The sequence below is a fragment of the Pleurodeles waltl genome, chromosome 7 (genome assembly GCF_031143425.1).
Source record: "Pleurodeles waltl isolate 20211129_DDA chromosome 7, aPleWal1.hap1.20221129, whole genome shotgun sequence".
NCBI lineage: Eukaryota > Metazoa > Chordata > Amphibia > Caudata > Salamandridae > Pleurodeles > Pleurodeles waltl.
Window position 1 is genome coordinate 1,068,167,564 of NC_090446.1, and position 24,376 is coordinate 1,068,191,939.

A 24,376-nucleotide genomic window follows, 5' to 3' on the forward strand; every position below is an offset into this window, starting at 1 on the left:
CCATGCACTTGGGGTGCTGCACAGATCTTTACCTAAATCACCTGCTTTACCCTGGTATTAATCTACCCAAACTTTCAAAACTTCAAAATAAATTAAGTAAACTCTCATCTTACCCGCACAAACACAACAGCATACAGTCTTTGGTACCCACCCAGAACAGTTCAAAAGGGCTAGTTCTAACTAATAGCTGATGGCACTATACAAATGATAATCACATGATCATGTTCAAAATAAAGTATACTTAAACCTATTATTAGCCATGAAGTAGTGGAAAAGTAGGTCTGAAAGCAACATTATGTGTTATTATTGCAAGTGGTTTTTTTCACAGCACACATTTAATACGGATGTTGGTTTGAGGTAAACAATCCTTGGTCTCGTACTGCATGAAAAAGAGTCCAGGGTTGAAAAAATATATTTGTATATTTCTATAACCCACGGTGTAGGGAAGTTACATTCTAGAGTAGCATGTTAAGATGATAACCGGATGCTCTAACATGACATTCTGCCTACTATCCACTATAATTGCCCTGCGAATAAAACTACATGTGTTGGTTGAGGAACAATGTGAGGCATATTGTTAAAATATTATATGTTGTCCTGTATCCGCCATAGGTTTTCAAGCGATCTCATAACACTTCTCTGTTGAGGGTCATGTAAATTTATTAGTTATTCCAGCATATCAGAATGTACCTGCAATGTAAGTATCAAATTGTTGAATGGAAGCGAGTGGATATGAGACCTATACCTAACTGTACATTTATTTGTATTTAGACAACTCAGAGCTGGTCTTCGCTGATTGAGCCCAGGCTAATCGTGGAAACGCAACCTGTTTCAGAAGCCGCTACAAATCAAGGCAACGGTGGCCCTGTGGTGTTGCCACAGCAAAATGTGTAATTTTTAAAGACTGCTTCAATGTTGTGGTGTACATAAGTAAACATGTTTTCTACTTTCCCCGACCCTCGTTCAGTTTTTCCTTGAGCTTGTAGCTTATCATGCATATTTTATACTTTTTAAATAAAAAAATTAAATAAAGTAGTTTAAAAATTCTGTTTGTTGATGTGCGGCTATACTTTGTTTGATGCCAGGCTATGTCTATTTTCTAATAAGCTCCAACAAACCCAGTCAGATGGTATCATTTGTTAAGTGTGATATGGCATGCAGTCCACTTTGATCAGAACAGGCATTTAATAGGCTTGTCTGGTTACATTTTTGAACAACCAATCTACTGAGAGTAGAGTTTTAAGGTCAGTTAAAAGTATGTAGGCGTTCTTGTAAACATTTTCTACTTTCTGGGATGGCTAGTCCGTGCAATAGTGTTTCCCCTTTTCTCCCTATTATTGGGTGAAAAGTCACTTGCATCTTGAAGATTGGTATCTTGAAAATTGTTTTCCTGCTTCTGTGCAGTTCTAGTGCACCCGTCCCAGCAAATAGTTTGCTGCCCTATAGAAAAAAGCCCCAACAAATATTTTTATGTACTGCTTTTCTTCAAAATGGCTACACATAACTTAAATATTTGCATGCTTTGTTAGTTTAAGAAATTCTGCTAAATGTCCCTAGGAAAAGTGCTTATTTTTCCCCCACATAAAAGTGAAAATTCCATTGGTGGGATTCTTATAATTCAGGTGGTTTGTGCCTGTTCAGTCATTGTGGGACATTCTTAAGACCTGTGGCGTGTCAGATAAGTGTAGTATGTAATAAAACCTAAAAGGTCAAGAGAGAAATAGCCTCATGAAAGTAATAACTTTAATTAGGCCATATAAGGAAAATTTGTATGCCTAGTGGCAGTTAAATCAGACAAACTTGTAAGGTGACTGTCTGCATGTTCCGTGGTCCAGGAATTCCTTGTTTAGAATTCATGTTTTGAGTTTGTGGTCTTTGATTAATCACATAAAAGGACCCGCTTGGGCAAGCGCGGTTGTAGATAGTTAATTCTTTTCTTTACAGATAAATCCAGAGGTTCTCCGAAAGGTAGTACCTAGCTTCCATATGCCCTTTTTGAGGTTAAACCCTAACGTTCATAAGACTCCTTCCACAGTACAAAGCTATATGGCCTTTCCATTCGAGGAATGGAACTGGTAGAAAGGTTGACAAATGTATGAATATTTAAGCTGTACTTTTGGCCATGTGTATGGGATGTCATAAACAGGGCACATGTTATTTAGTTATAGTGGCGACTAGATTAAGATGATAACTTAATATCGGGTGGTGATCTGACCAGTGGGCCCCAGTGCTGTGTAATTATTTTAGCGATAGCTCCTGCATGTGGGCTGGTCTGCATATAAAAAAAGCAAAATGTATGCAAGCATCCTTCCTGCGCTCTTGGCTTCTTTCTTATTGCACATGCCACACCTTTGCTGGATAGCTATGAGTGGCGTGTGGTGATTATTCATTCACATATTCATATGGAGGGACAGTCATTGTATGCGCTGGCATTTCTGAGTTGTCTGGGCACTGGAGTTGTGCCTTGAAGTACTGAATGGATTGCCTTGTGTTGCCGAATCAGTGGTGAGTGAAAAAGTATTGTGCTTTGTGTGCATGCTTGGGGGCAGGGCTTTTGGATCTTTCACTGGTTTGTGGTTACTGCCCCTACAGTAACATTTGTAGTTTAGAGTGAAAAGCCTCACTTTTAATAAATATATTACTAAAGCATGATGTTTACAGACAGTACATTTCCAAGAAATGTCCAAAAACCTTCCCACTAACTTACAGCTTTAGTGATAAAACTATATGGCGTATTATCAATAATCTGTGAAAATTGGGTTTCAGAAAACATTTATCATTTGCACATCACCAAATAAAGGGTTCTGTCTTTTTTCATCCTATTAAAATATTTTTTTCATGACACAGAAGTACAAAAAGTGGTCTGTCACTGCTACTGAAATATATTTTGAAATGTTTGTAAAATTGACTCAGTTATATAAATGTGTATTAGGAAAAACCTGATACCAAAAGCCTTTCATTTCACATAGGTCAGACAGTTCGCCTTACAAAATCCTGGAACTCTGCAGTCACAAGGAAACGTATTTGCATTGCAAGAAGACAAACTGACTTTTGATCTCTGTCTCTGAAAACAGAGCAAATGTGACAAGACTAGGATTTAAAGGCATCTTAATTGCTAATTCAGTTTCTGACTGAACAGAACACCTGTTCTTTGTCCACTCGCCAGAAGAGTCAAGTGGAATCTAAAAATAGCTCAACCTCCTGCAATAAACCTCACCATAGCGAGTGGTCGAGTAGATTTTTCGAGCCCTGAATACCATCATATATTTAGGTCTCACGTAGAGACGGCTTAGGCTGTCTGGTGAGACTTCATGGCATCCTGCATAAAACACACATAAGAAACCAAGGAGCTTTTGGACAGCACCTATCAACCATTGGCTACCATGGTACAGCTGGCTATACCAGTTGGCTGACGGTGTTAACCATCATCATTGGTATCAGTTCACAGCATATTGTGGATTGACATATGTAAAAAGTAGTAATCATAAGTGAAATGCACCTTTTACAACCGCACTCTAGCCCCCTCCCCCAAAACCATTCCACGTAATTAGTTTCTGGCCAAACGATTTTCCTTTCCACATAACAGGACACCCCAAGCAATAAATGGGCCTACTGTTCCAGTTTTGTGACGAAGCCTTTGATATACCAGCTGGCTAACAGAGTAATTAGCTTCTTCCAGCAGGTCAGTGGTCATAGCTCTTTAAGAGTCTTAAGCTACACCTCAAACGAAACTTGTTAGCAAAACATCAGAGGAGAGCTCCACCTGTCAGTGGTACCAGAGGTCTTGTTGCCTCCATTTATTTCACAGATGAAGGGCATGCCACTATGTTATTGTATGCAAAACTTCCCACAAACACTAGCAGAGTCAATCTCTCCTCTGATCATAGGTCAAGCTAATTTACTGCTAATAGGTGATTTCAATTATTGTGAAAATAAGGAAAAGGGGCACGAAGCAAGCGGTCGACCTTACTGACACCCTCAACAGCCTAAATTTAGAACCACAGGTATTTCAGCCTACTCATATTAAAGGCCACACCCTGGACCAAGTCTAGACCACTAACCTTTCCACAAGAAACCTGACAATTGGCTCCTGTTTATGGTCTGATCTTCATCTGATGATATTTTCTCTCTGAGGTCTTACTCCCTTTAAGCCCCATCCCACTTATCTTGCTCTGTGCACCTTCGACTGCTTATTCTGTTTTTAAAAAAATGTATGCATGGCTGGTAGCTGGAAATGTCTACCAGGTCACTCATCAGTGTTTCTTTTCCTGCCGGGGTACTCCTCTTAGGGCCAGGTGGGTCATATTGTCCAGGTCCCAGCTCTTCCCTTCCTCCTTTTGGACTGCTCCTACCTACTGTGTGCCCAACTGGGTACAATCATGCAGCTCTACCTGCTTCCCTTCCTCCCAGGTGACCTCTCTTTTCATGCACTCCTGAAGGGTTCATTTGTGCAGCTCCTGCTGCTCTCCTTTTCTGCTGCGATGTACCTTTGCCAATGTTTATATTTTTTCCATATAATGTACGTGCTACAGATAAGGTGCGCTACTCAAGAGTGCCACCCAGGATTATTTAGCATTGGTAAAAACTTCTGTTCTTCAAAAGGGAAACTCTGGATTGATTAAGCACTCGAGCTGAATCTGGCACTACAGAGGAAGGTAGTCCTTCTGGGATGCCTTGTTCTTCTTGGATGTAGCATTAGCCAAGGCCTTTTGTTTTTGATGAACATTTTGATAAAGATTTCCCAACAGGATCATTCAGCCTGGCCTTTTATTCCATTGGTCTGTTCAATTGTCATTAAAAAATTTCTGACTGCCACAGCTTACAACAAGGCTGGTGTGTCACCCCACTGGACCATTGGTTCCTATGTTTTTTTTTTTTTTAATTGAGCAATAATTCCCATTACTTAGATTGGTAACAGCAGCTAATGTCTTCTTAGGGTCGGCACCATACCTATCACTTTCCTTTTCATACATTCATCCTTCTTTCATTCCACACTCTACAAATAGTGTATTTTCTCTCTTATATGTCTCCCCAAACTTGAATGAACTATTCCCGCTGATAGTCAGTACACAAACCGTGAGCCCCTGTTAGCTGTCTGTTGTTGATGATCTATTGTGTACTATAGAAATACTTGGAGTGAGCTTTGGATCAGCCCATTGCTTACCATTGGTTGGCTTTCTTGTCACTTGTTTGCTGGCTTACCTTCCTCTTGTGTTGTGTCATCTGGAGCGTAGCTTCAGGACCATCTGTTTGACTGGGTGACTTGTACCCTTCCTCTGCATACATTCAGGGAACTAATTTTTTCTTTCAGCACTCCATGGGAAAGCATGCATTTACTTGGGTTGCTCCCTCATGTACTACTTCTCCTTGACATTTCCAAACTCCATGCTCTCAGTTGTGCCCCCAGCATCCTTCGCTCATTGTTGCTTTACCCAACCCTCGCCAGGCTGCCTTTTTTCCAAATATATATTGTTTTTCACTCTTGCCTTCACGCTCCTCTTTTGTTGCCTTTCCACCCCCACACACGCACACCACATCCCATACCCACATTATGAGTTGCTGTTATGCATTGGCACACAACACTGACCAAGTCAAACGGTCAGGTAACGCCATCAAAAGGCACAACCTATTGGCTTTGCCAGTTCTTGATTTTTCTTTTGATGCTCCATCTGTACGCCTCTCAGTAATGAGGCTAAAGTCGACTGTGCTATTCAATTGTGTCCTGATTTTTATATCTGAAACGTGCTGCATGGAATTACTATCATTTCTGTTTCATAAAATTAGTGTTTCACTTTGCCAGACCTGAGACCCCGACACAGGTTTCGCCGTTTAAACCAGTAATAGAAGCAAGGCAATATTACATCATGACTAGAACATAAGGTACTCTGTGCTTGTAAAATAAAACACTGTCCACATTTGCCTTGGCTGTAACATTATTTTTCAACTGAAATGGTACCGGCCACAAAACCCTGCTTTGTAAAAACGATATTGCCATTCAGGTCTTGCATTGATCATGAATATACTTTATAACTCTTGATTTTCGTTCACCAAGATTTGGGCGAATCGCAACTGGTCATTACACACATTTCTTATGCATTTTTCCCATCACAGTGATTTCTTCTTCTTTTTTTTTTTTTTTTTATTTATTTTTTTTAAATACAGTACTTCAGGTATTTCTCCAATTGCCTCGTTTTTTGTAATTGCAGCACTTTCCTATGCTATTCTCTCAGCGACACCTAACATTGATCCTCAGTTGACCAAGTAAATAATGGGACAGCTCCATTATCTCAATGTTGCTCTATCAGTGTTGCAGACTGTTGTGAATTCTAGTGACTACTCGAAATTCAAATTACCTCAGGATCCTTCTCTAACCCATAGCTCTCTTGATTGACGAAGGGAGATTGGCTCTCTGCAACATTGTGCGTGTGGTGAGGGTGGGTGGGGGTAAGAACTGTGCCCTACCTGCGTCTCGTCTGAGCTACCCTGTAACTCAAAATTATACATTGCCCCAGGGAGCAGTGGGTGCGATGGTTTATTTTGGTGTTACCTGTAAACACTGGAGTATAATGGCTTACACCCTTTTTGCTTCTAGAGCTGGACTTCTATCTAAACTCTCACCAAATCCCATTTCCTGCTACTGACCTCTTAACTCCATTCTTCTCTTCACCTCCACACTAACATTGTATTGACACTGTAGACCTGCCCTGTCCAGAGTGTTCTGAGCAACAGCACCTAAATAGGTTCCCAACCATCATAACAATATACAGTAGATACAAGGAAAACTGACACATAATAGCGATTTTGCAAATATTCTAATCCTACCGAAATAGACCAGTGGTTCTTAACTTTTTGACGTTTGTGGACCCCCAATGATTTATTACTGACATCTGAGGACCCCCACTGAATCAGTTTTGGAATCCTGGGACCCCCATTATCGGATTTCCGAGTCTCAGGCCTATGCAGTTTTGATGATTTGGAAAGTAAAAAAAAAAAAAAAAAGAAGTTGTGATTTTAATAGAAGGTTGGTGCTAGCCTAAATTTGACTGAGGTCGCCCATATTATATTCTGTTTGATGCATTTACAGAGCTCCCTCGAATAAGTAGGAATCAATATAAGGATGACAACTTAATTTTTAACCTCCAATTTCTATTTCCTTCACGATTTTAATTTTTCAGATGAACATTTTGCTTGTTTCTGTATATACACCATAATGATCTGTTAATATTATTTAATATTCTGAGCAGTCACATACCCCAGAATAGGCTTTGCGGACCCTCGACCACAGGTTAAGAGCCATTACTATAAACTATACACCGAGGGATACATACTGTAATACCAAGGCAGTGTCAGTTGCTTTGAGTTCCAAAATCGTGGGTTACATATGCATCAAGCCTCTTTGTTTTTAGGTCGAGCTTAGGCAGCGTGAATGCGATGTCTGCAAGACCTGCGGTATTCAGTAAAAGGACTTTGATCCTGCATGCTGCTTACAATAGGTTATCTCGAGCTTCGATTTTCTTTGCTGCCTCCTAGCTGGTTCGCACAGCCGATACATCACTTTCGCTCTTGGCTGAGGAGCACCAGCCTAATACAGATTAATTCTTCTTGATTACTGCCTGTCCTCTGCAACGCAGGTAATATTTCTTATATCCCCTACCATTCCCGCTGCCTTCTTTGCCAAGGCGTGTATATAAAGGACCGCAGAAATGGGCTTATTCTATACAAACACGGCGGCCATCTTAGAAGTGGGCTGAGATCTTGAGCTAAGCACATAGGTAAAAGACGCTTTAATTTACAACACCAATAGCTCTAACTCTTGCAAATGCGAGACCTATGTCATTGCAAGTGGCTGGTTTTTTTGTGCTAAAATCATGCTTTTTACATTAAGGCAATAGTTTTCTGCTGTAGGTAGCAAAAGGAACCTCTTGAATGACTTGAGGGAAGAATGCTTTTGGTTTTTATGGCATTATGGTTGCACAGGGGATTTGCGGTTTAGGCTGCGGATCACTGCCGTTCTATGGAATAGCAATGTAATGCTTAGATGTAAAAGAGAAAGATTGTTTCTGCCATTTTTAATGGACCCCGTAGTAAGAGGTGGTGTGTTTCTGGCATCTTGTCAGGTACCAGTGTGGGATACAATTCTAGTGACTATCTTGTTGCACATTGCAACACTGCACATTTTATAGAGGAGACATCTGTGAAAATATTGCATATAAACAATGTTTAGGTTCAGTTGTACTTCAAGCTACCTTTTAATGGGATAGTTGTAATAATTCATTGCACATGATTTTTTTCTGTCTAATGTGAGCAATTTTAGAAGTATCTGAATGGGGTAGGGATTAGTGCTTACAGTGCACCACCTGTCTGTGGGGTTGTTTGTTGTGCAAGCCGCGTGCCATTTTAAAAAAAAGATTCCTTATCTCCCCCAATGTGTGTTTATCAACTTTTGGTAGCTAAATCTCACCAATGGCAACAAGATACTTCTAGTTTTGGTTTGTGTTTTAAGAAACCGATTGTTGTACCCTACAAGAAATGGTTTGTGTATGCAAAATATTGTGTGTTTTAGTATTCTGTTTGGGTAGGCCAGTGTATTTCTGAAATTGTGTCTCCAAGGTGCTATCTACATGTTAGTGTTTCTAGTAGGGCGTGGTGTGTTTTGTTTTTAATCTTTAGTTGGTTATTGCCCCTGGAGCATAGCTTCTTTACCATCCTTTTGATTGGATGACTTGTACACTTCCTCTGCATACTTTCAGGGGACTAATTTTTTATTTCAGCACTCCATGGGAAAGCATGCGTTTACTTGGGTTGCTCCTTCATATACTGTTTCTCCTTGACATCCCCAAAACCCAAACTCTCAGTTGGTTTGTGTGCCGTTTACTGTTGTACATAGACATCAGACCTATAATTTCATTTGTATGTGTTTTGCTTTTTGTTTTTGCTTCAATTTCCCTTCTGAATGCCGGTGAAATCTCTTCTCAGTTTCTTTCTGACAAGAGAGATGTCGGTAAAACAGTAAATTGCGGTAAGTGTCATCGGCAATGCCCTTCTATTCTTCTTTGCTCCCAGATTACAGCCATGTTCCTACATCATTATAATACCACCATCAGTCTCTTCATTCTCATTCTCATTCATAAACAATGTTGGACCTGACCCTTTCTGCAAGGTCAGCCCCAAACTTTTTGCCTTCTTTCTCCTATTTTTTCTGACCTGTTTTTGTTGGTTCTAGGACTCTATGAACTTTACTACTGCTGACCAGTGCTAAAGTGCATATGCTGTCTGTGTAAACTATTATTGTGAATGGTCATCCCTGATTGGCATATTTGATTCACTAGTAAGTCCCTAGTATAATGCCCCCGGTGTGCCCAGGGCCTGTAAATCAAATGCTACGAGTGGGCCTGAAGCACTGATTGTTACACCTACATGAGTAGCCTTGTAAACATGTCTTAGACCTGCCATGGCAGTGTCTGTGTGTGCAGATGTAAACTGCCATGTCGACCTGGAAAGTGCACCCACTTGCCAGGCCCAAACTTTCTCTTTTAGTACATGTATGGCACCCCAGAGATAGGCCCAAGGTAGCCCCATGGGCAAGGTGCAGTGTATTTAAAAGGTAGGACATGTACTAGTGTGTTTTACACGTCCTGATAGTGAAATCCTGCCAAATGTGTTTTTCACTATCACATGGCCTATCTCACCCACAGGTTAACATGGGGGATTGCCTTGAAATATCTTTTAAATGTAATTTCCCATTGGGAACAGAGAGATGTAGGGGTTGGGGCCTCGGAACTCACAATTTAAATATATATCTTTTAGTGTATGTGCTTTTAAATTGTGTGCTTGAAAATGCCACTTTTGGAAAGTGGGTGGCATTTTGTTCCTTAACCATTCTGTGCCTCTGTCTGGCTGTGGAATACGCGTCAGGGTCAGGATGACAGTTGGGTTGGTTGTGAGTTCACTCTAGACAGTCACTCTAAGGGAGCTGAGGTGTGCCCTGCATATCTTGAAGGGTCTTCCTGGGCTAAAGTGGTGGGGGGAGCTGACACCTGCACCTGAATAGGTCTGTGCCTGCCCTTACACAGTTCAGTCTCCAACCCCTTAGAGTTTCTGGGACTAGGGCAGGAAAGGCAGGGTCTTGTGTACTACAAAGACCTCCCTTTTTTGTTTGCCTATTTCAAAGGCAGAAATTAGTAAAAGTATTGGACTCAAAACCCAGACCTTTAGAATACTTCTGGATCAAGATGAGACTCTGCGAATGAGAAGAGCAGAAGACGTCTGAGGAGGACCTAGACTGAACTTTGCTGTGTATCCTGCTTGTGAAATTTCTCCAAGGGCTTAGACTGATCTTGCCTCCTGTTAAGAAGTCACAGGGACTTTAAAGACCCTGGGTTCTCCTGCTGAGGACCCTGACTTGCCAAGAGGTGCCCACTCAAGTTCCTGAAGTCTGGCAGAAAAACAAGAAGAACCAGGCACACCTACTACAGACAACTCCAGAACCGGCACTGCTGCCTACACCCAAAGCCATGGTCCCCGTTGAAGTGCGGCGACCGACACCACAGGCCCGACGCCGCCACAGCACCTCTGAAGTCCCGCAGCATCGTGAGTCGAGTGCTGTCATCAACATTCATGACACACGATTCCACAGCGATACCTGTGGCCCGGTGGTGTGACCACGCTGCTGCGAAGTCACCTCATCTCATCTTGACCCGTTGGACTCATCGACCCTGCTAGATCGTAAGGAACCAACGCCTCGCCACCAATGCCATCTCACCTCCGCTTCCCCCCCTAAGGAATCAACACCTCACCTCCTCTGCATAACAGTAAAGAACTGCTGCCTCACCTAATGCTTAGCAGTAAGGAACCAATGCCACAACAGCTCCAGCAACACCTCACCTCCCCAACTCTGTGCCACGTCTTTGACTCTGCCTTGTTTCTACGGTACTATACCTGGGGTCCATGTGACTCTGACTGGTGCCGCATTCCCTCCCGAGTGGTGTCAGACTGTTGGGAATGACTCAGTCATGAGCCTCCGATAGCGCCAGTTGGAGCTATTGTGTTTCTAAGTGCTTTATTGTCATTTAATCTATGAAAATTCTTTGCTTGTGTATGTAGTATTTTTTTAAAAATCTTTTTGGTCTTGGTTTACCTAGATAAATATTGGCTATTTTTTTTTAAACTGATGTGGTATCTGTTTGTAGTGTTTTCACTGTGGTACTGTGTGTCGGTCCAAATATTTCACACATTGCCTTTGGGATAAGCCTGACTGTTCGTGCCAAGCTACCATGGGGGTGAGCAGGAGCTAAGTTTGGAGTGTGACTCCCTTACCCTGACTAGAGTGAGGGTCCCTACTTTGACAGGGTGTAAACTTGACTGCCAACTAGAGACCCCATTTCTAACATATAAGAAAACAGGAGACCGTCTGGCGTAACAGCCAGAACCTGGGCCAATGAATACAAGTACGGGACATGGATTCACTATATTATATTTACATTAATTCACAAGTGACTATTAAATTATTATATAATACCTTACAGAGACAGTTCCAAAATATTCAAACAATACTAGTTTAAATTTAATTACAGTAGTTTAGAAAATCCTCTGTCAAATGTACTTAGTGCTCACACAGTGCAGGTGAAAATACTTAAAAGTAAAGTGTGTATAGACAATAAGATTGATTGACCAATCAAAGACCCATGATAATGTTGATAAAGTCATTATATGTATTCAGCAATAATAATATAAACAAAACATCAGTTTATCTGTCTACTGCGTTGCCAGCATTTCAATCCTTAATTATTTGATGGGTCATCATCCGTATGAAATTGAAATAGATTTGAAAACATAAGCAAGTATAAACTATAACTATTTTTCCTGACTTACAACTCTGCACTGCTACTCCTGGTAAACTGGAGTAAACTGCCAGAGGTACCCCTTTAAGCATGTTTGAATTGGCTTACCCGTAATGGACTTAGTTAACTTCCCCATGAGTTCCTAGTATATGGTATAAAAATTTACCCATGGCTTGTATGTTAAAAGCCAACTGTGACCAGCCTATGGTGTGAAGCACAGAGCTAGACTGGAAAACATGGCTCCAGTCCTACCCTGTATAGCGTAGCAGCAGCAGCTTGACCCCTGCTACACAGACCTTTTCGCAGGCATAGCACCTGAATTCTAAATATTTAAAAAATCACCCCTAACAGCACCTTGTTGCCCTCAGGGTAGCTGCTTCATTTTTAAGAACAAAACATGTGTGACATTAGAAATGGAATGTTCTCCATGTGGTTAGGCCCAAAACGAAATTGCTACTGGTTGGACTGTAACTGGCATATAGTAAGAGTCAAAGGATACTTTACAAGCATTAATGTATAACCTTTGACCCGTACCAGCTACAGACTCAATTCAAGATTTATTTTTGTATTTAATAAAAATCCAATCTAACATTGAAAGTGAGTTTTCATAAAATTTAATGTTTTAGTTCAGAGGTGTTTTTCTTTCCCACGTAGGAAGACCAGTTGTGATGGGCCTAGGAACTTAAAACTTGAAAGGGGGCTGCCCTGTCGCAAGTAAATGTTGAGTGACACCAGGTCTTTGTCCTAGTTAGTCAGGCACCAAACTCTGTGAGAGAAATACTCCCCTTAGAACCCGTTTTGGATGACCACAGAGAAGGGGACTTCTCACACTTCAGGTTGGGCACACAGGCTCTGCACAATGAAGAAAGGGTTTCTCCATCTTAAGTTTGAGAGTGAGTGGCTCTGCAGGATAGTATTCATTAGGCAAACAGTAAAAGTAGGTTGGTTTCTTCGAGGGAACTTTTACCCCATTGTTCTGGAGGAGAAAAGTGTCACCCTCACTCAATATTGTTCATTAATTAAGATCATTACAAACGATAAAAAGAAATAATTTTCAAACCCACTTCCAGAATTAGTTCTAATCTCATTCTTATGACATTTGCGACTCCATATCTGTCCAATGGGTAACCTCAGTGTCCTTAATGCTCTAATATGTCAAGAGAATCAATCCTATTCAGAACCTTTTTGAGCATTTATTTTATTACAAATAATTCTCCCTGGAGTCTGTGATGCACCAAAACTTAAGATTAATAGTGTACAGTTCCTTAATACACATTTCTCTTATTGAACATTACCCACCCAAAGAACCCTACTGTAGTGATTGGCCTGAAGCATAAACATCAGATACCAATAGTTGTGAAAAACATTTTGCAGAGTGTAATCCACTTGCATAATTTGCACAATTAAATTAAAATCTTTACAAGGTTAAACATTAATAAGAAACCTTTTTGCCTTGTAAGTAGCTGTAAAATATGGAAGAATTTATTGAATAGTCAGGCCGATATCTGTACAAAATAGAAACATATATCAATTAGTCAGGCCAAGGAGTAAAATGGAATTTTATTAGACAGGAAGAAGTACTGCTTCTTTAATCACTAGGTCCTGGGAAGGAGGACCCCATCTTCACCTTAAGTTTTAAGGTCCTCTTTTATTAGAAATGTGGTAAATTGACAGTTTAACGATGTACCCAGGAGATTAAAGCAAATGAAGGCAAATTCATGAAAGGTGGATCCAATTCTTCATCTCTTATTCCACATAAACAATGGGAATTTATGACCTCATGCCACAGCCATCTGTGCAGGTAGATGATCAAAGTGGAACCCCATACTTTTCCTCTTCAGATACTGGTTCCAGCCTACAGATAAATAGCTCTGTGGTTTGAGGGTTTTATAGTCCTTTAAAACCATCCAAATGTATGATCTTTTTGCTAATAAGTCCTTATCCTTAATTGCTGATTGCTTTCTTATTAAGCTATATATATATATTTATATATGTTTGATGGCATGTGTAGCTGCAGATACACATGCTATGCATATCCCTTCCGACATCTGGTGTTGGGCTCGGAGTGTTACAAGTTGTTTTTCTTCAAAGAAGTCTTTTCGGAGTCACTGGATTGAGTCACTCCTCCTCTCGGTTCCATTGCGCATGGGCATCGACTCCATTGTTAGATTGTTTTCTTTCCGCCGTCTGTTTCGGACGTATTTCCTCTCGCTCTGAGATTTAAATTCAGAAAACCTTCTTGTTTCAATCGAGTTCTCCATCTAGCATTGAACAGGTAGTACCGTCGGAACCTTCTTTTTCGCCCTTCAGGGCACGTGTGCCCAACTCGGGCCTACCGCGTGGAAAGCCTGATGGATCGGACTCCATTCCGATTCTACCCTCGGTGCCTCGCAAAGTATCCCTATACAGACCAGCACTTGGTTTGTAATTTGTGCCTTTCTCCAGAACATCGGGAGGAAAATTGTGAGGCCTGTTGATCGTTTCGTTCAAAATAGACTCTCTGAGATCGCAGAGCTAGAAGACTCGAAATGGTGTTGAAAAGCAGTGAACATCTCGACGTCTCTGAAGAGCAGGCGCAAACAGCAGTCTCCATCCGAGACACAGACTTCGAACAGGAATCGGAGGACAACCGACCCATCAGAGCTAGACAGGATGTGAGTACGTCTGCCCCTACACCCCTGCACAAAAAACATTCTAAGGCCTTGGGTATACTACTGCTGGAAGGCCATGGTTCGGCCCGAAAAAAGACTGTCTGCGACCGCCCTTCGGGTCAGAACTGAAAAAGGCCACTCCTCCGTCTACTTCGGAATCAAGTAAATCTGTCAAAGACTCCATTTCAGGCTCCAGTAAAAAAATAAAAAAAAAACATTCTTCAGATTCAAAAATTCAGCAGTCGGCTTCGGTGCCGAGACCTTCCACTACATTTTCGGGAGCGAAAAAACAACAAACTTCGGAGCTGAAAAAATCCTCATATACAGAGGAACAAGGCCTTTCAAAAAAATTTAGAGAAACCCATAAAATGTCTGAGGAAGAGCCGGACATTGAGCCCATTTTACAAATCCTGGATGAGAGACAATCCAGAATACACATCCATAAAGAGACAGGAAGGATTGTCACTGCACCTCCTTTAAAAACAAAAAGAAAGCTGGCTTTCCAAGAGAAACTGGACTTTGTACAGCCACCAGCAAAGGTGTAAAAACAAAAGGTGAAGCCAATACCTCTTCATACTTCTCCTCCTCATTCTCCACAATTATCTGTCTCACCTCACACCAGCCCACCACCAATGCCTTCACCAACACATTCTTTTTATTCACAAGGAGATACAGCAGACCCATGGGATCTTTATGTCCCTGATCCCATCCCAGATAATGACCCAGATACTTACCCATCAAAACCATCTCCACCAGAAGATACCACTGCATACAACCACGTCATATCCAGGGCAACAGCTTATGAGGTAACCATGCATTCAGAGCCATTGGAAGAAGATTTCTTATTTAATACACTTTTGTCTACACATTCCAAGTACCAGTGTCTCCCAATCTTACCAGGCAATGTAAAACACGCACACCAAATATTTAGCGAGCTTGTAAAATCTAGGATTATCACACCTAGAATAGACAAAAAAGTATAAGCCTGCACCCTCTGACCCAGATTACATTACTCATAAGGTCCCTCCAGATTCAGTGGTAGTTAGTGCAGCAAGAAAGAGGGCAAATAGCCAGTTTTCAGGAGATGCACCTCCTCATGATAAGGAGAGCAGAAAATTTGACGCAGCGGGAAAAAGAGTTGCTACACAGGCAGCAAATCAATGGAGAATTGCAAATTCTCAGGCACTTTTAGCCATCTATGATAGGGCCCATTGGGATGAAATGCAGGATATATACAGCATCTCCCAAAAGAACACCAGAAGAGGGTACAGCAAGTACTAGAAGAGGGGCAAGTGATTAGTAATAATCAAATAAGATCCGCCCTTGATGCTGCTGATACAGCTGCAAGGAGCGTAAACACTGCCATCACAATCAGAAGACATGCATGGCTCTGTTCCTCTGGTTTTAAACCTGAAATCCAACAGGCTGTACTTAACATGCCTTTTGATAAAAAGCACCTCTTTGGCCCAGAAGTGTACACCACTGTTGAAAAACTGAGAAAGGACTCAGATAATGCGAAAGCAATGGGTGCTTTGTATACCACCCCATATAGAGGTTCATTTCGCAGGCCACAGTTTCGAGGAGGTTTTAAACCACAATCCTCAAGAGGCTTCCACATCACAAACCAAGCAACCACAACAAACCCAGTATCAACGAGGTGGGTTTAGAGGATCATATAGAGGTCAATACTTTAGAAATAGAGGTAAATCCCAAACCTCTAAACAAACAACAACACACCCTAAACAGTGACTTCCTTCCCTCCCTTCCACTCCACACATCTCCTGTGGGGGGGAAGATCACAGCAGTTCCACTCTCATTGGCAAAATATCACCACAGACAACTGGATATTATCGATTATCTGCAATGGCTATTGCCTAGAATTGATAAACACCCCTCCAAACATTCTGCCAAGTTATCACAAGTTGTCCCCCGGACATACAGTTCTGTTACAACAAGAGGTGTAATCTATACTGTTCAAACAAGCAATATAATTAGTTCCACAGTCCCAACAAGGAACAGGAGTATACTCACTATACTTCCTAATTCCCAAAAAAGATGGCACCCTCAGACCCATATTAGACCTCAGGCCCCTCAACTTATACATCTTGTCAGAGCACTTTCACATGGTAACTCTGCAAGATGTTATTCCACTACTGCAAAAACAAGATTTTATGACTGCTCTAAATCTCAAGGATGTATTTTTTCATATACCCATCCACCCAGCTCACAGAAAATACCTCAGGTTTGTTATAGCAGGAAAACACTACCAGTTCAAAGTGTTGCCATTTGGCATAACAACAGCTCCAAGGGTGTTCACAAAGTGTCTAGCAGTAGTAGCGGCATACTTAAGAAGACAGCGCATCCATATCTAGACGATTGACTAGTAAAATCAAGCAATCTTACACAATGCCAAAAAACATACTTGTTATGTGATAGAAACTCTGCACACATTAGGGTTTTCTATAAACTACCAAAAGTCACACCTTCAACCAGCACAAGTACAACCCTATCTAGGTGCTATCCTAAATACTCAACTAGCTCTAGCGTATCCAATTATGCAAATGATACAAGCGTTCCAAAATGTAATACCACTCATACAGCCAAATCAACAATACACTGTAAAATTTATCATGAAGATTCTAAGAATGATGGCATCTTGCATAGCAATAGTCCCACATGCAAGATTAAACATGAGGCCCTTACAACAGTGCCTTGCACAACAATGGTCACAAGCACACGGGCAACTTCAAGATCTAGTGTTGATGGACCGCTAAACACATATGTCCCTTCAATGGTGGAATTCCAGCAGTTTAATGAAGGGGCAGTTGTTTCAAGACCCTGTGCCTCAGACCGCGATTAGAACAGATACATCAATGATCGGTTGGGGAGCTCACCTAAACAATCACACTATTCAAGGACAATGGGATGTCAAACATAAACAGATACACATAAACCACTTAGAATTATTAGCAGTATTCCTTGCCCTAAAAGCATTTCAACCTCTTCTCAAACAGAAGAATGTTCCCATATAGACTGACAACATGACAACCATGGATTACCTCAACAAACGGAGACAACATTCATCTCAACTGTCCCTTCTAGCCCAAACAAATTGGAAATGGGCAATTCATAATTAAATTCACCTAATAGCACAATACATTCCTGGAATAAGTTGGCAGATGTCCTCAGCAGAAATCACCAACAAACACGCGAATGGGAGATTCACCCCAAGTACTTCAAAAGTACTTTCAAAGGCGGGGAACACCAAACATAGATCTATTCGCAACAAGCGAAAACACAAAATGCCAAAACTTTGCATCAAGACACCCACATCCCCTGTCCAGGGGCAATTCTTCAATGGATCAGTTGGTAAGGGATACTTGCTTATGCTTTTCCCCCTCTCCCAGTCCTTCCATTTCTGGCCAACAAGTTGCGTCAAACGTCACTCAACATGATACTCATAGCACCAACATGGGCACGTCAGCCTTGGTACACAATACTACTAGTCCTCTCTGTAGTACCTCACTCCAGACTCCCAAACAGACCAGATTTGTTAACATAAAACAAAGGTCAAATCAGGCATCCAAACCTCAATGCTCTCAATCTAGCGATTTGGCTCCTGAAGTCATAGAATTTGGATACTTAAATCTTCCATCTGAATGTATGAAAGCCATTAAACCAGCACGAAAACCCACTATTAGACGGTGCTACGCAAACAAGTAGAAGAGATTTGTATACTATTATCAATCTAAAACCATAGATCCACTTACAACATCCATACAAGATATTGCATGTTATTTACTTCATTACAGAAAACAAATTTAGCTTTTTCCTCCATAAAAATACAACTTACTGCAATATCTGCATACTTACAAACTATTCAACATACTTCTTTATTCAGAGTTCCTGTTATCAAAGCCTTCATGGAGGGATTAAACGCATCATCCCACCCAGAACACCACCAGTTCCATCATGGAGTTTAAATATTGTACTTCCAAGACTGGTGGGACCACCTTTTGAACCCAGGCACTTTTGCCAAATCCAATTTTTAACATGAAAGGTTGCCTTCCTTGTGGCTACTACTTCTTTAAGAAGAGTTAGTGAAATACAAGCATTCACTCTTGAAGAACCTTTTTTCCAAGTATGCAAACATAAAATTGTACTAAGAACAAATCCAAAGTTTCTACCAAAAGTAGTACCCCCTTTTCACATCAATCAAACAGTGGAATTGCCAGTCTTCTTTCCACAGCCAGATTCGGTGGCAGAAAGAGCTCTTCATTCCCTAGATCTAAAAAGAGCTCTTATGTACTATATAGACCGAACTAAACAGTTTAGGGAAACAAAGCAACTTTTTGTTGTTTTACAACAACCACATACAGGCAATCCTATATAAAAACAAGGTTTAGAAAGATGGATTGTTAGATATATACAAACATGTTATGTCAAAGCAAAAAGACAACTTTTAATCACTCCTAAAGCACATTCTACAAGAAAGAAGGGTGAAACAGTGGCTTTTTTAGGAAACATACCAGTGGTTGATATATTTAAAGCAGCTAAATGGTCAACCTCTCCTACATTTACTAAACACTACTGTGTTGATGTTTTCTCACAACAACAAGCCACTGTAGGACAAGCTGTCTTAAGAACATTATTTCAAACAACTTCAACTCCTGCAGGCTAGCCACCGCTTTTTGGGGAGGACTAACTGCTTTGTAGTCTATGCATAGCATGTGTATCTGCAGCTAAACATGCCATTAAAAGGAAATGTCACTTACCCAGTGTACATCTGTTCGTGGCATGTAGTGCTGCAGATTCACATGCACCATCTCTCCTCCCCAGAAGCCTGTAGTCGTTTAAGTTACTAACATTTGTACATATGTATATACATCTACATTTGCATGGACATCTTTTTTCTCCTATATACTCTATCACTTCTTTCTTCACCCTCTGCGGGAAAACAATCTAACAATGGAGTCGATGCCCATGCGCAATGGAACCAAGAGGAGGAGTCAATCGATCCTGTGACTCTGAAAAGACTTCTTGGAAGAAAAACAACTTGTAACACTCCGAGCCCAACACTAGATGTCGGAATGGATCTGCAGCACTACATGCCACAAACAGATGTACACTGGGTAAGTGACATTTTCCATATATATATATATATATATGTTTGATGGCATGTGTAGCTGCAGATACACATGCTGTGCCCTGTTCCTGCCATCTAGTGTTGGGCTCGGAGTATTACAAGTTGTTTTTCTTCGAAGAAGTCTTTCCGCCATCGGTTTCGGATGTGTTCCTCTTCGCTCCGTGTATTCGAATCGGAAAAAGACTAAATTCACTGAAAATCGTCTGTATTGTTTTCGATCGTGAAACATCTTGCATCAACACCTCTACACCGGCAAAACACAGCTTCGGTGGCCCTTCGGGGCTTCCGCGCCCACCCAAGGCCTGGCCGGCCCGACCGCAGAAAACATTGAAGCCTAATGGACCGGACCCCATTACGTTTCTGCCCACAGTGCCACGTCAAGTATCCCTATACAGACCAACACCGGGTCTGTAATCTGTGTTTGTCACCGGACCACAGAGAAGATACTTGCGAAGACTGCAGGTCATTTCGATCGAAGAAGACCTTGAGGGATCGGAGGGCGAGGCGACTGCAAATGGCGTCAAAGAGTTCACAGCACCTCAACGTCGAGGAAGAGGAGATGGCTTTCTCCATCCAAGGTTCGGATTCGGACGACTCCGACGCAGACCGACCACCCACAGCAGGCCAACACGTGAGTACGTCTGCCCCGACCCAAGCCCAAAGTCAGACCAAGACAAAACATAAGGCCTCAAGGACACCACTGCCGGAAGGCCATGGCTCGACCGATAAAAAATCCAGCGGTGACCAAGCAACACCTTCGGCACCGAAAAAGGCCAAAATCGTGCCGAAGTCTTCGGACTCGAGCCGAGAACCCGTCACTGAGAAAACTCGACATCGACTCGTCGAGTCGGCGAAGCCTCGAAAGAGTCTTTCAGAGCCAAGGCCTATTGTCAGCATGGACATTTCGTTGCCGAAAAAAAACCGTCTTTGGAGCCGAAAAAAGCCTTGTACACCGAGGAACATGGACTATCAAAACAATTGAAAGAGAGACACAGATTTGAGGAGGAACTTCACCAAATGGAGGAGTTTGATGAAACACAGGCAAGGATAGAGATCCATAAGGATACTGGGAAGATCCAAACAGCACCTCCTCTCAAATTCAAAAGGAAACTGGCTTTCCAATCACGTACGGATACTGAACAGCCAAAGGCTAAAGGCCCCCGAGAAAAATCTCCATTACGCCAGTTCTCCCCAGAACATTCTCCTCCGCATTCTCCGTTAAGAACAATTTCACCTCTTGCCACGCCCACTGCACAGTCACCCAGCACTGCGCAGTCGCAACAGGATACAGACCCTTGGGACCTCTATGATGACCCTGTGTCGGACAACAGTCCCGAGTGCTATCCCTCAAAACCCTCCCCACCTGAGGCTAACACCTCATACACCCAAGTATTGGCTAGGGCTGCTGCATTCCATAATGTGAGCATGCACTCAGGGACATTGGAGGACGACTTTCTCTTTAATACCTTGGCCTCCATGCATGCTTCCTACCAAAGTCTGCCAATGCTCCCAGGCATGCTTAAACATGCCCAACAAATCTTTCAGGAGCCCATAAAAGGAAGAGCCATTACACCATGGGTGGAAAAGAAATATAATCTGCCACCGTCGGACCCAGTGTTCATTACACAGCAGCTGCCCCCAGACTTGGTAGTGGTTGGAGCTGCGCGAAAGAGAGCCAACTTGCAATCATCTGGAGATGCACCTCCTCCAGATAAGGAGAGTAAAAAGTTTGATGCAGCAGGGAAGAGAGTAGCGTCACAGGCTGCCTATCAGTGGCGCACAGCAAACTCTCAAGCCCTCCTTGCATGATATGACTGAGCTCATTGGGACGAGATGAGCGATATCCTCCAACATCTCCCCAAGGAATACCATAAAAGGGCTCAGCAAGTAGTAGAGGAGGGACAAGCAATATCGAACAATCACATACGATCTGCATTAGATTCCGCTGACACTGCCGCAAGAACAGTGAACACTGCAGTGACAATCAGACGACATGCTTGGCTAAGATCCTCAGGTTTCAAGCCAGAGATTCAACAGGCGGTCCTTAACATGCCATTCAATCAACAACTGTTTGGCCCACAAGTGGACACAGCCATCAAGAAAATGAAGGACACTGACACGGCCAAAGCAATGGGGAACGCTCTACTCGTCCCAATACAGAGGGGCATTCAGAAAACCGCAATATAGGGGAGGTTTCAGACAACAGCCTTCAGAGACATCCACCTCTCAAACAAAACCCACCTACCAATCACAATATCAGAGAGGGGGGTTTCGCGGGTCCTTCCGGGGGCAATTCCCAAGGTCAAGGGGGAAATTTCAGCCCACTAAGCAGGTCACTAATAACCAGCAGTGACTTGCCCGTCAACCTCCCCCAATACACATCCCCTGTGGGAGGAACACTGAGATTTTACCACAAACATTGGTCCGACATAACCACGGACACATGGGTTCTATCAATTATCCAACATGGTTACTGTATAGAATTCACACATTTTCCTCCAGATATTCCACCAAGAGCGCACAAACTGTTGTCACAACATCTAGCAATGTTACAAACAGAGGTGCAGGCACTATTAACAAAACCAGCCATAGAACTAGTACCTCACCAACAAAAAGGAACAGGGGTTTATTCCCTATATTTCCTTATTCCCAAAAAGGACAAAACACTAAGACCAATTTAAGATCTCAGGACTCTCAACCTATTCATCAAATAAGAACACTTTCACATGGTGACACTTCAAGATGTGGTCCCCTTACTAAAACAGGGAGAATACATGTCATTACTGGATTTAAAAGATGCGTATTTTTATATACCCATCCATCCATCTCACAGAAAATACCTCAAGTCCAACAATACTTGGGAGCAACACTCAACACTCAAAAAGCCATTTCCAGTCCAAGCCCACAAAGGGTACAATCATTCCACATCATGGTACCAAAGATACAACCAAATCAGCACTGTTCAGTCAGATTTGTGATGAAACTCCTAGGCATGATGGCATCATGCATCGCAGTTGTCCCAAACACGCGGTTACACATGCAGCCCTTACAGCAGTGCCTTGCAAACCAATGGACGCAGGCACAGGGTCAACTCCAGGATCTAGTGTTGATAGACCACCAAACACACTATTCGCTTCAATGGTGGAACCACGTAATTTTAAACAAAGGGCGGCCTTTTCAAGACCCTGTGTCTCACACCATTCTCACAACAGATGCATCAATGATGGGGTAGGGAGCACACCTCAACAATCACAATATACAAGGACAATGAGACAGTCAACAGAAACAACTACACATAAATAACTTAGAGCTGCTAGCAGTCTTCCTATCACTAAAAGCATTTCAACCTCTTCTAGCTCACAAACACATTCTTGTCAAAACAAACAATACGACAACAATGTACTACTTAAACAAATAAGGGGGAACACACTCATCACAACTATGCCTCCTAGCACAAAAGAATTTGGCATTGGGCAATTCACAACAATATTCGCCTAATAGCACAATATATTCCAGGCATTTACAATCAATTAGCAGACAATCTCAGTCGAGATCACCAGCAAACTCACGAGTGGGAAGTTCATCCCCAGATACTACAAAAATACTTTTGCCAGTGGGGGACACCAGACCTAGATCTGTTCGCCACAAAACACATAATGCCAAAACTTCACATCCGGGTACCCACACCCTCAGTCCAAGGGCAATGCTCTATGGATCAATTGGTCAGGGATATTTGCTTACGCTTTTCCCTCTCTCCCACTCATTCCTTTTCTAGTCAACAAAGTGAGTCAAAACAAACTCAAACTAATACTCATAGCACCAAAGTGGGCACGCCAACCGTGGTACACCACACTTTTGGACCTTTCGGTAGTACCTCACATCAAACTTCCAAACAGACCAGATCTGTTAACACAACAGATCAGGCACCCCAATCCAGCAACGCTCAAACTAGCAATCTGGCTCCTGAAGTCTTAGAGTTTGGCTATCTAAATCTTCCAAATGAGTGTATGGCAGTCATTAAACAGGCAAGAAAACCTACCACCATGCATTGTTATGCTAATAAATGGAAAAGATTTGTTTTCTACTGCCAAGCAAAACACATCACGCTGTTAGATGCCTCCATACAAGACATCGTAAGTTATTTACTGCACCTACAAAAAGCAAATCTCGCTTTTTCTTCCATCAAAATACATCTCACTGCAATCTCTGCTAACTTGCAGATTAAACACACAAAATCACTATTTAGAATACCAGTCATTAAAGTCTTTATGGAAGGACTAAAAAGGACCATACCTCCAAGAACCCCACCAGTACCCTCGTAGAATCTTTATATTGTACTACACGACTCATGGGTCCACCTTTTGAACCCATGCATTCTTGTCAAATAGAATTCTTAACTTGGAAATTGTCATTTCTAGTAGCTACCACTTCACTACGAAGAGTGAACCCTTTATACAAGTACACAAACTTAAAATAGTTCTCCGCACAAATCCAAAATTTCTGCCAAAAGTCATCTCAGTTTCATTTAAACCAAACTGTGGGGCTCCCAGTCTTCTTCCCACAGCCAGACTCAGTAGCAGAAAGAGCACTGCATACGTTAGACAAAAAAAGAGCACTAATGTACTACATAGACAGAACAAAACCATTTCGTAAAACTAAACAATTGTTCGTAGCTTTCCAAAAACCCCATGCGGGTAACCCTATATCCAAACAGGGCATAGCCAGACGGATAGTCAAAT

The 24,376-nt window shown here is 42.0% G+C and overlaps 1 protein-coding gene across 1 annotated transcript in view; it reads left to right on the forward strand.

The window, feature by feature from the left end:
- COIL (coilin) overlaps window positions 1-1,051 on the forward strand; it is a 74,602-nt gene extending 73,551 nt beyond the window's left edge. The window contains exon 7 of the mRNA XM_069200009.1: window positions 772-1,051. Within this exon, the coding sequence (XP_069056110.1) occupies window positions 772-894 (123 nt within the window). The 3' untranslated portion in view covers window positions 895-1,051. The remainder of the gene's footprint in view (window positions 1-771) is intronic.
- The last annotated feature ends 23,325 nt before the right edge of the window (window positions 1,052-24,376 follow it).